The 20,818-nt window shown below is 41.7% G+C and overlaps 1 protein-coding gene across 2 annotated transcripts in view; it reads left to right on the top strand.

The window, feature by feature from the left end:
- The window catches only part of PTPRB (protein tyrosine phosphatase receptor type B), a 132,435-nt gene that overhangs the window by 106,694 nt on the left and 4,923 nt on the right, over positions 1-20,818 (top strand). For both annotated transcript variants that reach the window (XM_017867501.1, XM_017867503.1), the window contains 11 exons: positions 1,915-2,014; positions 2,868-2,951; positions 3,046-3,063; positions 3,182-3,263; positions 3,870-3,960; positions 4,651-4,727; positions 6,711-6,845; positions 8,168-8,290; positions 8,478-8,641; positions 10,895-11,030; positions 18,003-18,123. In XM_017867501.1, the coding sequence (XP_017722990.1) occupies positions 1,915-2,014; positions 2,868-2,951; positions 3,046-3,063; positions 3,182-3,263; positions 3,870-3,960; positions 4,651-4,727; positions 6,711-6,845; positions 8,168-8,290; positions 8,478-8,641; positions 10,895-11,030; positions 18,003-18,123 (1,131 nt within the window). The remainder of the gene's footprint in view (positions 1-1,914; positions 2,015-2,867; positions 2,952-3,045; positions 3,064-3,181; positions 3,264-3,869; positions 3,961-4,650; positions 4,728-6,710; positions 6,846-8,167; positions 8,291-8,477; positions 8,642-10,894; positions 11,031-18,002; positions 18,124-20,818) is intronic.

Raw genomic sequence — 20,818 nt, 5'->3', positions numbered from 1 at the left:
AAAAAAAAAAAAAAAAAAAAGATATGACACCAAAAGCATAAGCTACAAAAGAAAAAAACAGACAATTTGGATTTAATTAAAATCAAAAACTTGTGCTTCAAAGGACACTATGAACAAAGTAAAAAGACAACCTACAGAATTGGGAGAAAATATCTGCAAATCCCATATCTGATAAGGGCTGAGTATCTAGCATATAAAGAACTCTTACCTCACAATTTAATAATAGAAACACAAATTACACTGTATATATAGTGTAATATATATATATATATGTGTGTGTTTTTTTTTTTCAAGATGGAGTCTTGCTCTGTCACCCAGGCTGTAGTGCAGTGATGCCACCTTGGCTCACTGCAACCTCCACCTCCCAGGTTCAAGCAATTCTCCTGCCTCAGCCCCCCAAGTAGCTGGGATGTCAGGCACGCACCACCACGCCCGGCTAATTTTTGTATTTTCAGTAGAGACGGGTTTTCACCATGTTGGCGAGGCTGGTCTCAAACTCCTGGCCTTGTGATCCGCCTGCCTCGGCCTCCCAAAGTGCTGGGATTACAGGTGTAAGCCACCGTGCCCAGCCAAATTACACAATATTTAAATGGGCAAAGGCTCTGAATAGACATTTCTCCAAAGAAGATGTACAGTTGACTAATAAGCACATGAAAAGATGCTCAACATCAGTAGTCATTAGGGAAATGCAAATCAAAATCACAAGAAGATACCACTTCACACCCAGTAGCATGGCTGTAATCAAAAAGACAGTAACAAGAGTGAGGATATGAAGAAATCAGAACCTTCCATACACCGCTTATGAGAATGTAAAATGGTGTAGCTGCTCTGAAAAACAGTTTATAGAAATATTAAACCTAGAGTTACCATATGACCCAGCAATTTCACTCCTCAGTATATACCCAGGAGAAATGAAAACATATGTCCACATAGAAACTTGTACATGAATATTCATGTAGCATTATTCATAGTCGCCAAAAAGTAGAAGCAATTTAAATGTCCATCAATGTATGAATGGGTAAACAAAATGTGATATATCCATACAGTGGACTATTATTCAACCATAAAAAGGAATGAAATCTTGGTATATGCTATAATATGGATGAACCTTGAAAACATTATGCTCAATTAAAAGAGTCAATCACAAAAGATCACAGATTTATGATTTCATTTTTATGAAACATCCAGAATAGGCAAATCTACAGACACAGAAAGTAGATTAGTGGTTGCCAGGGATCATGAGGAGGGAGGAATGGGACTGACTGCTAAGAGGTATGTGGTTTCTTTTGAGGGTGATGAAAATGTTTTAAAATTGATTGTGGGGACATTTGCAAAACTCTGTGACTATACAAAAGACCATTGAATTGTACAATTTAGATGGGTGAATTGCATGCTATGTGAATGATATTTCAATAAAGCTATTTTAAAAATGAGGCCACTCTTACCTCTTCATAAACTCCCAGTAGCGGTACCATACCAGATAATAAAAATAAGACTTTGTTAAAATAGCTCCAAGCAATCCACTGGATTTTCCAAAGCCCCAAATGCTGTGTAACATGTTTTATATAAATGAAATTGCATTTTTATCTTGGTGGCAAACTTATGGCCTTTATCTTAGGTGGCCCAAGCTTTATATACAAGTGCAAAGTCCAAAACACCTCTATAAGCTATACGCCACTAACTTCAAAAGTATACAGTGACACCTGGCCTCACTGCTACTGGGTGGGAGCCAGCCTTTCATCTTCTTAGGTGCATACTCCTAGCCTTTGGAAAGTAAATGCCTCCTCGTGGGCATCACTTGAATTCTATTTGTAATAACATTACTTGGGAGATATGGCTTCAATAGCTTTCTTACTGGTTCCCTAGCACTAATTTTCCCACCTGCATTTGTTGTTTCTATCTGGATTATTGTAGAGCCCTTGTTTGGAGCTATTGAAGGTGTGAGTGCTGGTCTGTTTTTAATTGGCATGCTAGTGGCTGTTGTTGCCTTATTGATCTGCAGACAGAAAGTGAGGTAAGTACAAAGATCCTTTTCGTGATTGGACCCACAACTTTAAAAAATGCAACTGAAAATTCCCTTTAGGCTGAAAACTAAGAAGTGAAAATAATTTAATTTTCCAGGTTAAATTGTCACTGTTTTCTCAATAAAACAAAAGTCAAACTCTAAAGCCATGACTCACTTTTCTCAGTTCTTTTATATCCCATTGATGAATTCATCCCTTGCCAAAGGACTGAGGGGCCATCTATAGCTTTATTTAAAGATGAAGTGACTCCTTTTGCACAGGAAAAAAAATATTTGTGTGTGTGTGTGGTTCATATCCTCATGAAGACAGAGATGTTTGCAAATTGCATGTCCAAGTGCTCTTCTGAAATATCCTGAAAAGTGTGGTTGACATCACCACACTTCTTTTTTTTTTTTTTGTAGTTCATATCTGCCATCCTGATTTAAGAAGGGACCAAAAAGAACCAAATAGCATGTGGCCCCAATGTCGTGCCTTCTTCTCTTAGCGAATTTTTTTTCTTAATTTGGCACATGTTCCTCTTTATTGAAGTCGTGTCTGGCATCTGAAATTTACTGGATTTTTTTAAAGCAAAGTTTTATTGAGAATGTGGGAAGTGATTATAACCTGTAGCCAAAAACCAGGAGACAAATCTTCAGTTTTTGCAGAGATCCGTTTCTGGGTGGGAATGATCTACTTTATTCTTTTTCCTTTCCCTCCCTCAGAGAGATGTTGGCTGAGTGCAAATCTACATGAATACTGAAAAATCTGTATTTGCACAAACATGCACAGCCTTACCATAAATGGAAAAATTTGTTCAAGCCAAGTATCATAATCAGAATAAAAGTTCTCTCTCTTATGTTTCAGCCATGGTCGAGAAAGACCCTCTGCCCGTCTGAGCATTCGTAGGGATCGACCATTATCTGTCCACTTAAACCTGGGCCAGAAAGGGTAAGCACCACATTTGCCTTCATATAATTTGTTGAAAGATGGTATTATGTGAAATTTGCTAACAAAGTCTTCTTCTTTTGGTTTCCCTTCACAGTAACCGGAAAACTTCTTGGTAAGAGAGAGAACACATTAATTACTATATTATCTGCCTTTGAAATATGAGTCAGAATGGTTATGGCACTTTCCATTTTCTGCAGTAACTCTCTTTTCTGTTTCATTTTTAATTACAGTCCAATAAAAATAAATCAGTTTGAAGGGCATTTCATGAAGCTACAAGCTGACTCCAACTACCTTCTATCCAAGGAATACGAGGTACAACTCAAGCAGAATGAAGCCTCAGCATCCCTAGTTCTTAGCAGAATTTCCCTCCTAATGTTTACTGTGTAATCATAGGCTGATTGGGCTCAGAAGTTAGGAGGCTGCTTAGAATCTCAGCTGAGCACTCTTTTATGCCTAAACTATGCCCTGAACAATATACCATCTAATCTTAGAGGCCAGGTTGAGCTCCAGAATAACACAGCAAACCAAAGGCTACCTGGATCAGACAGTAAGGAAGAATTAACAAATCTCAAATGCAGACCTACTGCTGTCAGATATTCAGCCTGGCCGTTTGCTTGGCTGGGACATACTGTGGTTTTGCAAAAGCACGTAGCTTTTGGATTTGATTCTCAGGTTTGCCACTTGGCTGACCTGGGGCACATCAGTTATCCTATCTGAGCCTCACCTGTAAAATAGTGAGAGGAACACTTCCCTTGTGGGGTTGTTGTGGGGATCAGAGCTAATGCATGTTGAATACCAGGCATTCATAAACAGTAGCTAGTGTATATGTTTTCATATTATTATGTATCTCCAGGACTGTATGATTTGCTTTATTCTATTTCATATCCTCCACTTACAAACTTGTTTTTGAACTAACAGGAATTAAAAGATGTGGGCCGAAACCAGTCATGTGATATTGCACTCTTGCCAGAGAATAGAGGGAAAAATCGATACAACAATATATTGCCCTGTAAGTTTTGTGTCAGAATTTGTAATACTGTCTTCCTCTAGCCATTTCTGCATTTTTCTCCAAAAACGAAATGGGGCTAAAGAAATATAATGTAACTGGATATGGACAATCTCAAGCTCTGAATGCCTTTAATAAGAAATAACTTACATATTCCTGCACGTCTCTCCAGAGGGATAATAGCCAGTTTAAATTCTGATTATGAAAGGCCTGTTATGCTATTGACATTTCCTCCATGTGATCCTACTGCTTCTCTTTGGAGGCTAAGCAGTAAATGGGGTTAACAGCAAGGGCTCTGACATCAAGCAGACCTGGGTTTGCTTAGCAAAGTCTTTGGTTAGCAATTTCTACTTAAATTTCCTTACCCCATTAGGTAAAGCAATAGAAGGTAGGTTTTCTGGATTGTATTCATTCCAGCAGTGAAAGGGAGCTGGCCACTCCATCAGGCAAATGTAATGTTACAAAGGGAAGCACAGATGGGGCTTCACGTTGTATCCTGTGTCTGACTGGTTATAGGCCACCTATGCAATGTGGGGCAAGCTAGTTATCCTGTCTGAGCCTCATCTGCAAACTGGAGATAAGATCACCTCCCATCTGAGGCTGTTGTGGGGATCAGAGCTAAGGCACATCACACACATTACATAAACTGTAGAAAAATCACTCCAAGACTCAGCGGCAAATCTCTCCTTCCAGATGATGCCACACGAGTGAAGCTGTCCAATGTAGATGATGATCCTTGCTCTGACTACATCAATGCCAGCTACATCCCTGTAAGTGACCCACTAGGCCACAGTGTTCGGGATGAGGCTTTGGTGGGTGGCTACACAGGAGATGCCACTCCTGCATGTTCCCGTTATTCTTAGCTCTGGAAACACTTGTAGATTTCAGAAGAGCACGTCTGAATGCCATAAAAAAAACAGGGTATCTAATTCAGTTCCTGCTAAGCCACATTTTTCACAATGGCTATAGTCAAATGAAATTATAATGAGCCCAGGATCCATTTTCATAGGTCATCTACTCTCTGCAGTCCTTAACCTAAATGAGAGCTTCCTAAGGAAGATGGACCCCCCCTGCTAAAGCTGCCTAGCTAGAGAAGTTGATCCCATGTTATTTGGAATCTTCACAACCACAGACACAACTCAAAGGTTATATCAAATCTTCGGGCTCTGGTTTTGGTTAGCATCTTGCCACCTTCCTACAGCACACTGCAGTGGAAAAAGCTTTCAGATCAAACAAATCTAGATTTGAATCCCACTTCTGGCCCTTGTTGACCCTGTGACCTTGGATACATTATGTCACCTTTTTGGGCCTCCATTTTCTTTTCCAAAAACTGAGGATAATAATATTTACCTCAAGCAACCATCCACTCACTCAATAAACACTTAGAAATTAAGTGCTAACTGTAAGTCAAACACTGAGCTGTTTACAGGCATGGGATAAGATGGAATCCTGACCCTGAAAGCACTCTCAGAAGAGTTGAGGCAGGAAAAGACAATGGCATGAGAAACCTGCCACAGCAATGCCTCTCCTACATTGAAAGATGTCTGCATCATCTGGGGATCTTGTGAAAAGGCAGATTCTGATCCAGCAGGGCTGAGGCAGGGCCTGGGAGTCTACATTTTCTTTTTTTTTTTTTTTTTTTTGAGATGCAGTCTCGCTCTGTCGCCCAGGCTGGAGTGCAGTGGCACGATCTCCGCTCACTGCAAGCTCCGCCTCCGGGGTTCACGCCGTTCTCCTGCCCCATCCTCCCGAGAGCTGGGACTACAGGCGCCCGCCACCATGCCCGGCTAATATTTTTTTGTATTTTTAGTAGAGATGGGGTTTTACCATGTTAGCCAGGATGGTCTCAATCTCCTGACCTCATGATCTGCCCGCCTCGGCCTCCCAAAGTGTGAGGATTATAGGCGTGAGCCACTGCGCCCGGCTGAGTCTGCATTTCTAACAAGCCTCTGGGTGATTTCAGTGCTGCTGGTCTGAGAACCGCACTCAGCAGCAAGAGGCTAGAGGTTGCCATGGGGCATCTACGAGGAGAATATCCCCAGCAGAGAGAAAGATAAAAGAAGGCTCAGCCAAGCAGGCACCATGCTGAGGATAAGCAAGGATTGGTTAGATAAGAGGCAGTGTTTGCATGGCTGGGAGTGGCGATGGCAGGGGTGACATAATGTGGAGACCCTGAGGAAAGAGAAAGAGCTTCGCATAGAATCGACAAGGAATTGCTGTCATTGCTGGAGTGCATAAGGAGATGAAAATATCCCGCTCTTGGACGGTGGTTTGGATTAAGTAAGTCCATTAGATGGTAGACGTGCAGTTGACAGTGGTTTCTCTTCCATGATGCTTCCTGTGGATGACCTACCTTACCAAATTATTCTGACATTGATTGTCCAAAATGACTAACACTTTTGTACATTAAATAGGGAAAGAGCATGATTACAGTCCCTCAAACAGTCTACATAAATGCCCCCCCGACACACACATATAATTGAGGGTGAAGTGTTGTCTAGATCATTGCCTGAGTCCCCCATTTGCTTTCAGAATAGACCCAGGCAAGTAAAAGGGAATGTAGCTCTTAACACTAGTTCAACGTTCTGACCTTTGTCCTTCCTGCTCCCAAGCCTTGACACTTGTGTTAGTATCTTTTTCTGAAGTCAGAGACTTGGCAGAGACCTCCCTATCATCTAATCTGAAGAACTCTTTGTTTATACTTCTGAAGAGGCCCATTGTTTCTGACTCTCCATATTGTAAATTCATTGCAGGGCAACAACTTCAGAAGAGAATACATTGTCACTCAGGGACCGCTTCCTGGCACCAAGGATGACTTCTGGAAAATGGTGTGGGAACAAAACGTTCACAACATCGTCATGGTGACCCAGTGTGTTGAGAAGGGCCGAGTGAGTAAACAGTCTTCCTGCCATCCAAGCTTTGCTTTCTGCCACCTGGACAGAATTCTGCCCCATCATCAAGTGCAACCCCGCAAAACCAAGTAGGGATCATGTGAGAACATTGTTAGTGACTTACGCCACTCTGTTCAAACGACTCTAATAGTAAACCCAAGTGAGGCCTCATTCTGATTCTGGGTCTAAAGTTCCAGTCAAAGCTGTTTCCATTTGAGGACTGGGACTACTGGCAGTGCCCATTACACCAAAAGATTACCTGGCCACTTGGCTACTCCATTCTTCAGTGTATGGCCGGGGGAGAGACCCAGTCAGAGTCACTGGACCTGCCCCACCTCCCAGGAAAGGAGAAGTGAGTTGTAGACTGTGTTGGCAGACAAAAAGTAAAAGAATAATCCAGACAAATTAAGCAACCCACCCTTGTAATGCACTTATCATCCTGCACTTTATATGGTTATTTTGAGGATTAAAAGAGAGATTACGGCCGGGCGTGTTGGCTCACGCCTGCAATCCCAGGACTTTGGGAGGCTGAAGGGGTGGATCATAAGGTCAGGAGATCTATCAGGTGAAAGTAGGAGATTAGCAAAAAAACTTAGCCGGGCACAGTGGCGGGCGCCTGTAGTCCCAGCTACTCAGGAGGCTGAGGCAGGAGAATGGTGTGAACCCGGGAGGCGGAGCTTGCAGTGAGTCCAGATCGCGCCACTGGACTCCAGCCTGGGTGACAGAGCGAGACTCCATCTCAAAAAAAAAAAAAAAGGATTACATGTGAAGTGCCCAGTATCTGCGCTCAGTAAATATATGCTTACAATCCTCTTTCCCTTGTCTGTGTACATGTAAAGACGAGCTTAGCTAAATGTTCTAACTTCTCAAAGATCTCTTGGCACATGGCCCACGTTAGGACAGTGACATAAAAATATGAATGAAGCAGGGCCAGGAAGACAGTGCCTTCCTGTACCCAACTAGATATTTCTTTAGAAAGAACAGTAAATTGTGAACCACGGTTTACCTGCTAGTGGAACTGAAATGCCAAAGGGGAAAAAAAAAAAAAACCTCAAGCCATATATCACTGGGCCTAAAAAATGAGTGAACCCAAAGGCTGGCGTTAGGGGTGCTCCTTGTGCAGGCTCTCCCCTTCACTTGGAGCAGCACCTCAGCTTCAGCAGTGGCCATGAGAAGGTTAATATAAAGTAGACGGTCAAATTGCTTTAGCAGCTGATCCCAGATTCCTAACTCAGGAAGACATTTGGAGGAGGGAAACCGCAGGTTCACAAAGGAGTAACTTTTCCGGACTCACTTTTTTTCTGTCTGTCCTGTTCTAGGTAAAGTGTGACCATTACTGGCCAGCGGACCAAGATTCCCTCTACTATGGGGACCTCATCCTGCAGATGCTCTCAGAGTCCGTCCTGCCTGAGTGGACCATCCGGGAGTTTAAGATATGCAGTGTATGTTAGCTTGCTTGACTTCATTTAACAACCCAGCTTGGAGAGATGAACGAGATCTGTGAATCCCACTTTTGCTGGTTCCTCTCTTGTAGTTTCAGCCCATAGGAATTGCTCCATGGCTCAGTTGTCAAGCTTGAAGGTTTGCATTGGACATTTCCTCTTATTATCCTGCTCTCTGCTCTTACAGGAGGAACAGCTTGATGCACACAGACTCATCCGCCACTTTCACTATACGGTGTGGCCAGACCATGGAGTCCCAGAAACCACCCAGTCTTTGATCCAGTTTGTGAGAACTGTCAGGGACTACATCAACCGAAGCCCAGGTGCCGGGCCCACTGTGGTGCACTGCAGGTACTAGGACACCTAGCAGCCAATAAAATGGCAGCCATAAGGGGGTTGTGGAAAAATATGTAAGCATGGGGAATTTGGTAGGTGGAGGATTTGTCTGGACCAACCAGCCTGCCTCACCCCCAGAGGGTTTTATAACGTTCCTCCCCTTCTGCCAACATCATTCCTCTTCCCTGACTTCTCCTTTTCACTTTCTCCCCTGTAGCTCTCTCTCACCCTCACTCTCCAGCCTTCTCTCTCCCTCTTGCTCTTTTCCTACTTTCTGAAATCCAAAGTCCTGATGGGAATTCCATGCTTTCCATCATCAGGCATATCACCTTCAATCTAAGTTCCCAACAGCTCCCTTCCCATTCTAGCCAGGAAAGTGAGCACACAAGCTTATTCTTGCCTCTGGTCATTCTTCCATTTTGGGATGGCTTTCTCTCTCTTCTCCACCTAAGTCCTACCTATCCTTCAAGATTTATTTTCTAATCTTCCCTCCGGGTCTAGTAGCATGTCTTTGTCTATTTGTGCTGCTAAAACAAAATACCACAGACTGGATAACAAATAATAGAAATTTATTTATCACAGTCTAGAGGCTAGGAAGTCCAAAATCAAGGCACTGGCAGGTTCAGTGTCTGTTGAGAGCTTGGTCTCTGCTTCCAAGATGGTGCCTTGTCACTGTGTCCTCCAGAGCAGACAAAGGCTGTGTCCTCACATGGAGGGAGGGATGGAAGGGCAAAAGGACCTAGCTAGTTCCCTCCAACCCATTCATGAGGGCAGAGCCCTCATGACCTAATCACCTTCTCCACCTCTTAATATTGTTGCACTGGAGATTAAGTTTCAACATGAATTTTTGGAGGGGACACAAACATTCAAACCACAGCATAGCAATTGCCATCTATAGCACCTAATTTTTTCTCTTAAGTTTCTGTTCTCTTGATTTCTCTTTGCTTCATTCTGTCCAGAAAATCAACCTAACAAGTGAAATCTCTCTCTCTGGGGAGCCTGGTATTTAGCTAATTAATGTTTGCAGCAGCACTTTGATAGCCCTAACTGAATGGCACTACTAAATATGGAGCAGGGAATTACAGCAGTAAGAGAAATGCCAAGTGTACTCATCTCCCTCCTGTCAGCCCAGCACCCTAGGAGCCCGGCTTTCCTATGTCCTTGGAACCTTGACACTTTTAATAGGAAGGTGAGGCACTCACCTCAGAGCTTTCTGCTTTTGAAAATGGCAGTCATTTTGTCCAGGACCACTGGAGAACTGTCCTTTATCTTATAAATGTGCGTATCAAAAATCCCCAGATGATACAGCCATTTTGGGGAGCAATTTGGCAATCCCTAGTGAAGTTGAAGGTGTTCATGGCCATGACCAACCCAAGAGTTCTGCTTCTAGGTTTCGACCCCTGAGAAATCTCCACATATATTCGTGTTCATTGCAACATATTTTAATACAGAAAAATTTTAAATGATCTTATAAATGATCTTATTACCACTGGATTAGCAGTGGTTTATGAGAGAATGAAAAGAATTTAGATCAGCTGGGTGTGGTATATCCTGCCTGTAATCCCAGCACTTTGGGGGCCAAAGTGGGAGGATCACTTGAGGCCAGGAGTTCGAGACCAGGCTGGGCAACTATTAGGGAGACCTTATCTCTACAAATCTTTTTTAATTAGCTGGGAGTAGTTATATGTGCCTGTGGTCCCAGCTACTCAGGAGGCTGAGGTGAGAGGATTGCTTGAGCCTGGGAGGTGGAGGCTGCAGTGAGCTATGCTTGTGCTACTGCACTCCAGTCTGGGCAACAGAGCAAGACTCGGGGAGGGGAGGGGAGGGGAGGGAAGAAGATCTATATGTAGCAATATAGATAAAACTGAAAATATAATATTGAGTAGGAAAGTTGACAAAAAGATACCTAAAGCATGTATACTACCGTTTCAGTAGATTTTTGAAACATAAATGTTGTTTATAGATTTACCTGTATGTAGGAAAAGTATTAAAAACATGCATGGAAATGATACATAGTAAGTGCAGAGCAGGACTTATGGTGGAGGACGGACAGGAAGGGAGTGGAGATGGAAGACTGTGCGGAGGTGGGATTGGGGGACTCTAGGTTAAACTTGTTTAAGAGAAAAAGAGCACATTGAGAGAAGGAAATATTCCTATCTTCTCCCTTAACTGGGAAGGGAAAAGAAAGATTGTGCCAGAGTCTCCAGATGCAATCTTGAAAGGCAAATTTAATAAAAAGGCTTGATCTTCCTTTGCCATCTCTTCTAGTGCTGGTGTGGGTAGGACTGGAACCTTTATTGCATTGGACCGAATCCTCCAGCAGTTAGACTCCAAAGACTCTGTGGACATTTACGGAGCAGTGCATGACCTAAGACTTCACAGGGTTCACATGGTCCAGACTGAGGTAAGAGTTATAGACTGAAAGTTATAGGCCACCCTCCTCCCCACTATATTCCCACAAAAAAAATACCAGACTTTAATCTGACAAGGGGAAATAACTATGACACATTAGGAAGAGAAAAAAAGAACTGAATATAGACATTTTCTAAGACTTGTTATTTTAAAACAAATCTCACTGGTCTTGAAGGTGACAATCTTGAGGCTCATTTTAAGATAGGCTGGCAAATGAGCATAAGAACCTCAGTTAGGAAAGAAGATCCCAATCTCTTCTCTCCCCCAGCCCCACTCCCTGCACCTACACCCCCATTTTGGAAGTGTATGTAGGTTATAAAGACCACATGCTTCCATCTGTGCAGCACTTTGACATTTGCAGAGCATTTTTGAACACGTTCTCATTAAATTTTCACAATAACCTGGTGAGACATATTATATTCCATTTCCAGACTAGAAAATGAAGGTCCATAAGCTTAAGGGCTTTGCACAAAGCCCACAGCCATGAAGTGGCTGAGGTGGCTTGGGCACTATTCTAGAGAACCCTGGGCCCTTGAGTGTGCTATAAGTGTACTAGCCTCAGGGTCAGATCTCTTCCTCAATAGAGACCAAGCATTCACTCCTCTGCATCAATGCCTTCCAAGGCTGAAGTTCTCTTACCCTCGTGTTTCACAAATTTTTCTACAACTAACTATGCAAAATCCTCTGTATTAAAAAAAAAAAAAAAAATCCATGGTTGGAAAAGTAAAAAGTCCTACATGCTTCTGTGTCCCCTCTTAGAGTCACAGTACCCAAGGACACTGCACAGAGAGCAATGCTCCACAAAAAGAGAGCCTCCTGCAGCCATGGCCCCTCTCTGAGCTTTGTTGAACCCACTATTTCCAAAACCATCTTGACCTCTGAATTCTTTTCTTGTGCAGCACATATTAATATCCTGCATTCAAGCCAGCAACAATTGAACCAGAGAAATTAAAATAAAAATTAAAACTATCCTGCAGAACTCACATTTGGCAAAACAATGGCATCATTGTCTCCTGCAGGCAGGATCCTCTGCCACCACTATTGTCCTGGGCTGAGAGTACTTTCATTATAACAATGATTCTACCATATTTTGAATGTTTTATTATGAAATTGTTTTTAAAAAATACACGAAACATGGCTGGGTACAGTGGCTCATGCCTGTAATCCCAACGCCTTGGGAGGCCCGGCGGGGGCAGATCACTTGAGGCCAGGAGTTTGACACCAGCCTGGGCCACATGGCAAGAGCCCATCTCCACACAAAATTTTTAAAAAGAAAATACACAAAACTAGGAAAAATAGTATAGTGAGTTTCCATGTACCCAAACCCCAGCTTCTACAATTATCAGTATTCTGTGTTCTTTTCCCATCTGTATCCCACATTTAATGTTCCCCTACCCCATGGCATTACGCCATTGAAATATTTTAAAGCAAATCCCACTTACCACATTATTTCATCCTTAAATACACATATACATGTATATACATATGTATGTGTACCCACGTACACATGTAATATATGTCATATTGCATATATGTGTGTATGTGCATATATGTGCATGTGTATATGTGTACATTTGTATGGATATGTGATATTACATATACTGCATATATACATGTATACATATATTTGATAAGGAGTCTTTAAAATTATGACCGCAATGTCATTATCACATCTGTGTCTTAACCATAATTCCTAAATATCATCTAATATCCAGTCAGTATTTATCTCAAAAAATTACTTTTTATAAAAAAACTGTAGTTGGTTTTCATTAGAATCCAGAGTTTACATACTTCATTTGGTTGAAGTGTCTCTGAAATATTTTTTAATCTATAATCCTCCCTCCCATTTGTTTTCTATGACATTTATTTGTTAAAGAAGCCAGCTCATTTGTTCAGTAGATTTTCCCACATTCTAGATGTGGCTGATTGCTTTTTCATGGTGGTAATATATTCCTTTACTCCCCATGGATTTTGTCAGCTGGTGGTTAGATCTGGAGGCCTGATTAAACTCTTGCTTCGTGGGTGGTACTGAGGGCTTTCTGTTGCATGACATCAGAAGGCAGATCACCATGTCTGTCTCTCTTTCAGCACTGAGAATACTGACGGTGAGTTCAGGGAGTGTCAGCCTGAACCCTTCATTATCCCCATCAACCTTTCACTTAATGGTTTTAGCAGTCACTGATGACCTCTGCCTAGCTCTGTCATTTCATCAAAGGTTGCAGAATTATATTACCCTGTATCATAATTATTAACCTTCAGCTTTCTCCAGACTACACATTCCTAGAGGGTGGGAACCTGTTTTCCTTCTCTATATCCTCAATATTTTTTAATCTTTTAAATGAACAAATATCCTACACTTACGTTGCTAAAAAGTCAGCATTAATATTTTGTTAGTTTACTGTCACTTTCACAATTTGTAACTTGGGGAAGAGGAGGTTATATTGTAAATAGTCTCCATCTTTTCCCTATTCTGTTCTCCTTTTCCTCCTGCCTCACTGAGGATGCTGTGGCTTAGTGCCTCAGCTTGTCTTCTTAATGTTTTGAGTTCCCCAAGGTTCTGTCCTCAAGGCACCACCCTTTCTCTCAGTCTTCATTCTTTGTGATATTCTCCATTCCCATACATGTTCATGTTACCCAACTCTAATTCTCCTGTCTCCACATACATACCTGTAAGTGCCTGCCTACCAGATGGATTCCCCCAGAAGCCTTACAGTCATCTAATTTCAAAAAGATCAAAGCCAAACTCATTCTCTTTCTTTCAAAAAACCAAACAAAACAACAAAAACATTCCTCCTGCTCTTGCACCTTCCAGTTTCATTTAATAGTATTGCCATCCATGTGTTTGCCCAAGCCAGGGAGCTGACTTCTTATATTTTTTAAGGGATGGGGTCTCATTATGTTGCCCAGACTGGACTCAAATTCTGTGCTCAAGCAATCTTCTACAGTTGTGCACCACCACACCTGGCATGCTTACATGCATGGATATGGGCATTTATTTATTATTTCTATTTTTTGTTTATTTACGTGGTGAGACAAGATCTCACTATGTTGACTATGCTAGACTCAAACTCCTGGGCTCAATGGAGTGGATTTCTTTTCCTCCAGTTTCCACATCCACGCAGTCACAAAGTCCTTTCCTTCCTTTGGAGCCAGCCCCTCATCCCACTGCCACTGCCCTTGCACAGTCCTTTATCAACTCTCATTAGTCCTGCTAATAAGTAGCCTCCTAGTGGGTCTCCTGCCTTCAGTTCCACCCTAATGATCCCTTCAACATCAAAGTTCCCTTGCTGACTCTGTCAGCTCCCTGCAAAAAAATCGTGAAAAGCTCACCACTGCTTGTAAAATGAAGTTCAAACCTCATCCTGGGTACAAGCTTATAACCTGGCCCCAACTTACTCCTCCAGCTTCATGTCATTGTACTAGCCACCACCAGTGATTAGGGTCTGCCAAATTAAGGAAGGTTTACCCACCTGGGCCAGAATCCACTTTGTCTTTCCATCATAATGAAATAAACATTGCAGTAAGATAAAATTTTCTATCTCCCTTTTTTCTCAATCACACAAAATGCTAAATGCTATCCAGGTACTAGGTTGTTGCAAAAGTAATCACAGTTTTTGCCATTACTTTTAATGGCATTAACTGCATTTTAATGGCATTTAAATGCATAAATTGCATTTAATGGCATTTAATTGCATAAATTATATTTAATGGCATTTAATTGCATTACTTTTAATGGCAAAAACCGTGATTACTTTTGCATCAACCTAGTATCATCTGCCTTGCTTTAAGCCTCTGCTGAAGTTGAGTTGTTTCTACAGGCTCAGAATCCCTGGTGCTAGAGCTTGCATTTGGTAATGGGAGTGGGTGCAGAGGGGTGTGATCTGTGGCTGAGCCCCTGTGTGTGACTATTTCAGCAAAAGACAGAGGACATTTGGGCCCCTTGTATTATTTTTCTGGGTCCATGGTGACAGTGAACTTCAACTTACCTCTGTCTTTATTTGAGATACAAAGGGATGCAGGTCTTCACAAGCTTTCCAACAGCAAGCATCTCTAAACGAAGAGGCATTGGTCAGGGGATTTATGAGTGTCCCTTCTTCTTTTACGCTGCTTTGAGGAAAATTTGCAGCCTGACCCTAAGAGAGACACTCAGGGAATAATAACCTGTTAAAGAACAATAGATGATAGTCACAGTCTCGATCTCATTTACTTCTGCTGGGAAGGAAACACTGAGATGTTGTAGGACTAAGGACCTCAGGTTCCATTTGGGGCATTGTTCGAGGGGTTTCCCATGACCCACGCAACCAGCATTTTAGCTGCACTAGACTTCTCACGATTTCCAGAATATATGTGAAATGTTATGTTATGTTGCCTTACTTCTTTGCTTGAATTCTTATAAATATCACCTTTTCTCTTTAGCTTGATAGTGTCCTCCCCTCAAAATGAACCTAATGGCTTTCTCTTCTGTATGAAATCTTATACACAATTGTATCTTACGTTTATCATCTTATGGGTGTTTGTTCACTAAATACTAAGCCATGCACTCAGGGATCACAAAAAGACTATAATACTATAAATAATATCTAATACTCCAAATATTGATGAAATTGAATGGAACTGAATGTGTCAACACTAAGCCAAGCCTTCACCAGTTAACAAAAAATTATCTTTTGTGATCTGAGATTCATATATTAGGCTTTGTCTACTTTTCATTAAGAATAAAGTGAGAAGCACATTAACAATCTCACTGTTTTAGAGTAATCATTTTCAAAGGGACATTCTATTGGGAAAAGAAGAACTTATATTTAAGACAAGGCAAATTAATGGATATTAACTTGTTTCAAAGCCCATGGTGAATCATTGTTAAAGAATTTATTAATAGGCCATAGCACAGATGTACTAGAGTTCATTCACAGCTTACCTCTAAGGTCCCAAAGTAATTTAATATCCCAGTAGAAGTGAAAAAATGAATTATGCTTTGGGTGGAAGAGAACAGGGAGGTTTCAGTCTATAATTTGGTGGATCCTTTTTAAGGTAGCGAAAAGAGACTACTTTATACTACCATTCTCAGATACCTTTCTCAGATTTTCAAGATTGAGACTGCATATAACATTCATAATAAATGGCAAAGGTCTGTGAGCAGAGAATAGTTATCAATATTATTGCAGGCCTCACTTCTTATTGATTTGGTTGTTTAAAATGTCCTTTTCTAGGCTGGGTACAGTGGCTCACACCTGTAATCCTAGCACTGTTGGGGGCCAAAGAAGGAGGATGGCTTGAGGCCAGGAGTTTCAGACCAGCCTGGGCAACAGAGCAAGACCTTGTCTCTAAAAAAAAATTTTTTTAATTTATCTAGGCCTGATGGTCCATACCTATAATCCCAGATACTCAGGAGACTGAGGTGTGAGAATCACTGAAGACCAGGAGTTCAAAGCTGCAGTGAGCTATGATTGTGTCACTGTACTCCAGCTTAGGCAACAGAACAAGACCCCGTCTCTTAAAAAAAAAAAAAAATTAAATATTCTTATCTGTTGATTATACCAGACCTACCTTATATAGTCCCATGGATAGATGACCAGGCTAGCTTCCAATCAGGGACAATATCTAGTGCCAACCCATAAAAATAAGTACTTATTTACTTGGAAAGATTGTTAGTGAGGAAAGACCTAATTGTTCTACTTTGTATCTCAAACCTCTAAAATACTTTAAGACTGACTACACTGATTGCAATATCCATCTGACTGACATCAGTCTATATCCTTTAATGGACAAAGGATGTTAGCTATAAAAGAGACCTTTGCCTCCTTGTTTAATAAGTGGGAAAACTGGGATCCCAAGAAGCCTGATGGCTCAGCCTAGGCTGGCTGGAGGCTGCCGAGAGCCCACATAATTCATGACTCCCTCTGGGCCGTTGCTATATCAGCAAGGGAAAGTTCTGCAGAAATCCATTTCCTTATAAGAGAACTCAGGGAGTATAAGGAAGGGGGCCCAATGCACAAGCTTGACTGCCTGTGGCTGAGACACAGTGGTCAGTGGAGGTCTTTATGGTCACCAAAGCACTGACTCTTCTATATCTATTTATATTTCAAAAGTAGTAAATTCTCAAATAGCCAACAGGTGGGTCTGTCCTCACTATGTAACCCTTGTAGTTCTCTGCAGTCAGCCAACATCTCTGAGATTCTTCCACATGGCAAACTCAGATGCTGAGAGAACAGAGATGGATAAGACACTGGCCTTGCACTCAAAGAACTAACAGTCCAGCGGGACTTATTGCACACACCTCCCTTTTTTCACTGTGTTCCTAGAATAAAGGGAACAAACCAGCAGAGTATGCAGGGAAATTATTTTCTCATTCAGTAATGCAATGAAATTGGGATTCATATAAGAAAACTGGTGTAGTGAAAAAGACATGACTTTGAGGTCACATCTCCAAGATCAAATCCTGGGGCCCCATTTCTTAGCTGTGTGACCTTGGAGAAGTTACTTTTGAGTCTCAGTTTATACTGATAATTATATTTACTTCACAAGGTTGCTGAAATCATTAAATGAGATAATTTATGTAAGCTACAGAGCAGTGTCTGGCATTCGTTCATCTACTGAATTTGTGAAGGATCTACTATGTACTAGACACAGTTGTAGGCTCTCACAGAACATACTATATATATACACACACACATATATACATAAATACATATACATAAATATATACACACAAATATACATATATACACATAAATATTATAGGAATGAAAAATGCCACCTCTCTGCCCATTATCATTGTTCTCTTTTCAGTGGTAGTAAAATAAAAGACATTCTTTTATTTACCAGAGACCATTAGTGAAGTGATGATCAAGAAATTTGCTAACTATATATAGAATTCCATTATTGTCAATAGTTTGTGAGAGTCTCTCATCTTTCTCATGCATGAGAACAGGCTCTCCTCTGACATGTTTCTGCTTTTCCACAGTGTCAGTATGTCTACCTACATCAGTGTGTAAGAGATGTCCTCAGAGCAAGGAAGCTACGGAGTGAACAAGAAAACCCCTTGTTTCCAATCTACGAAAATGTGAATCCAGAGTATCACAGAGGTAGGCACTTACTTCACTTACTTCCAAGTTCCTTCATCAAGATATGGTCAATCTGGCCAGGCACAGAGGCTTATACCTGTAATCCCAGCACTTTGGCAGGCTGAGGCAGGATGATCACTTGAGCCTAAGAGTTTGAAACCAGCCTGGGCAACATAGGGAGATCCCGTCTCTACAAATAACTAAAAAAAAAAAAAAAAAATCAGTCAGACAGACATCATGGCACATGCCCATAGTCTCAGTTACTTGGGAGGCTGAGGGGGAGGATCGCTTGAGCTCGGGAGGTCAAGGCTGTAGTGAGCTAAGATCATACCACTGCACTCCAGCCTGAATGACAGAGCAAGATCCTGTCTCAAAGAAAAAAGAAAAAGATTCTAGCTGGGTGCAGTGGCTCATGCCTGTAATCTCAGCACTTTGGGAGGCCAAGGCAGGCAGATCACCTGAAGTCAGGAGTTCGAGACCAGCCTGGCCAACATGGTGAAACCCCCATCTCTAGTAAAAATACAAAAGAGTCAGGCATAGTGGCTCATACCTGTAATCCCAGCTACTCAGGAGGCTGAGGTAGAACTGCTTGAACCCGGGAGGCAGAAGTTGCAGTGGGCTGAGATCCTGCCACTGCACTCCAGACTGGGCAACAAGAGTGAGACTGTCTCAAAAAAAAAAAAAAAGAAAAGAAAAGAAAAGAAGAGGAGAAGGGAGAGGAGGGGAGAAGAAAAGAGAAAAAAGAAAAAGAAAAGGAAAAGATTCTGGAAACCAATAACTTAAAGCTCTTCCAATGTACACCACCCATTTCTTCTCCTGGACACACAGAGTGGCAACGGGGAAGAGAGGGATGGTGGGAAGAGGGTTCCTGCAGCTGAGCAGCAGTTTCACAAGGTATCTCTTCCAGCCTAGCCGAGGATGCCTGCTACGAAGGACTCTGCTTAGCCTTTCTTTTCCAAGCAATAAGCTTCACTACTGGGGAGGATGCTTTGAAATCACAACTAGTTCAAGTTGTAAAATCCCTTTGGAAAAGAATTTGGCAATTGAGGTATCGGGGTCCTTCGTATGTTATCTTGTGACCCTGTATTTCTCCTACCACCCTACATTACATACGAAAAGAAAAATTATTATGTGTGACGCTTTTCGTAGTTAAAAGTTTGACAAGCCTGGGCAGCAAAGTGAGGCCCCTTCTCTACAATAAATTTAAAAATTAACCAGGCATGGTGTGCACCTGTAGTCCCAGCTACTTGGGAGGCTGAGGCAGGAGAATCACTTGAGCTCAGGAGTTGAAGGCTGCAGTGAGCTATAATTGTGCCACTGCACTCCACCTGGGTGACAGAGCAAGACTGTATCTCAAAAACAGACAAACAGGTTGGGCATAGTGGTTCACGCCTGTAATCCCAGCACTTTGGGAGGCCAGGCCAAGGCAGGTGATCAGCTGATGTCAGGAGCTCAAGATCAGCCTGGCCAACATGGCGAAACCCCATCTCTACTAAAAATACAAAAATTAGCTGGACGTGGTGACGTGCACCTGTAGTTCTAGCTACTTGGGAGGCTAAGGCAGGAGAATTGCTTGAACCTGAGAGGCGTGAGTCAAGATCATGCCACTGCACTCCAGCCTGGGCCACAAAGCAAGACTCTATCTCAAAAAACAAACAACCAAAAAGAATGCTATTTTTGAGGACGTTATAATAACATGGGTATTTATTATAAATAAAGAAAAGCTGGACGTAAAACAGCCAAAACCAATGCATAAGGAAAAAGACTGGGAGAGAATATAAATTTCCCTGAACATCAGAAAATCTATTTTCCTTCTTTTGTATTTTATAAATGTTCTAGAATAAGGATGTAACACTTTTCAAATGGGAAATTCAATAGAAAAAAACCTCACAAGGCAGTTTTGATCAAGCAATTATTAAGTGACAAGAGAAGGGTCCTCATGCCTCATCTTACTTTAGGCCATCATGAAGACCTAAGTTATCACATAGGCTAATTGCAAATGTGAAGGAGGATTGTGTTAGCTATCTGTTACTGCCTAACAAATTACCCCAACATTTAGCAGTTTAAATCAGCATTTATTATCTCACAGGTGGTTCTGGCCCAGAGTCTTTCAGGAGGTTGCAGTCAAGACTTACAAGGGGGCTGCCATTATCTGAAGGTTTGACTGGGGCTGGAGGAGTCACTTCATAATGGCCTGCTCACATGGCTGTGGGCAGATGCAGCTGCAATTCCTTGCCATGTGGACTGATATCTCTATAAATCAGATAATCTTACTTTGACAAACATTATTTCATACCCTCTTATCTCCGTTTCTAAATGATCTTCAATTGGCAGTGTCTCCTAACCTTTTACTTAGTTCTCTGTACCACCCAGCCTAGCCAGTATGTTAATGAGTTAACAATCTGTTAACAATCTGTAAAGCACAAATAAAGAGCTACTATTTAGAGGAGTCCTTTGTAAATCAGATAATTCTGTAACCCCTAGTTAATCTGTATAGTAAATTAAGGTTTTTGCATGGGAGATTCCTTAAGAGGCTTCAGTACAGAGCAAGTTCTGAGGGATCTTGGAGGTTCCTTTGTCTTGTTTTGACTTGAGAATCTTTTTGTAGAGTAACCTTGGGCACTCCTGAAAGAAGCTAACTATGGTATAGAAAAGGATAACCACCAGGCACCTGAAGGCTAAGATTCAGGTCCAAACTCTCAAACTAACTAGCTTT

The sequence above is a fragment of the Rhinopithecus bieti genome, unplaced genomic scaffold, assembly GCF_001698545.2.
Source record: "Rhinopithecus bieti isolate Rb0 unplaced genomic scaffold, ASM169854v2 scaffold_3874, whole genome shotgun sequence".
NCBI lineage: Eukaryota > Metazoa > Chordata > Mammalia > Primates > Cercopithecidae > Rhinopithecus > Rhinopithecus bieti.
The sequence above is the reverse complement of the archived record's forward strand: the minus strand, read 5'-3'. Positions and strand labels throughout refer to the sequence as shown.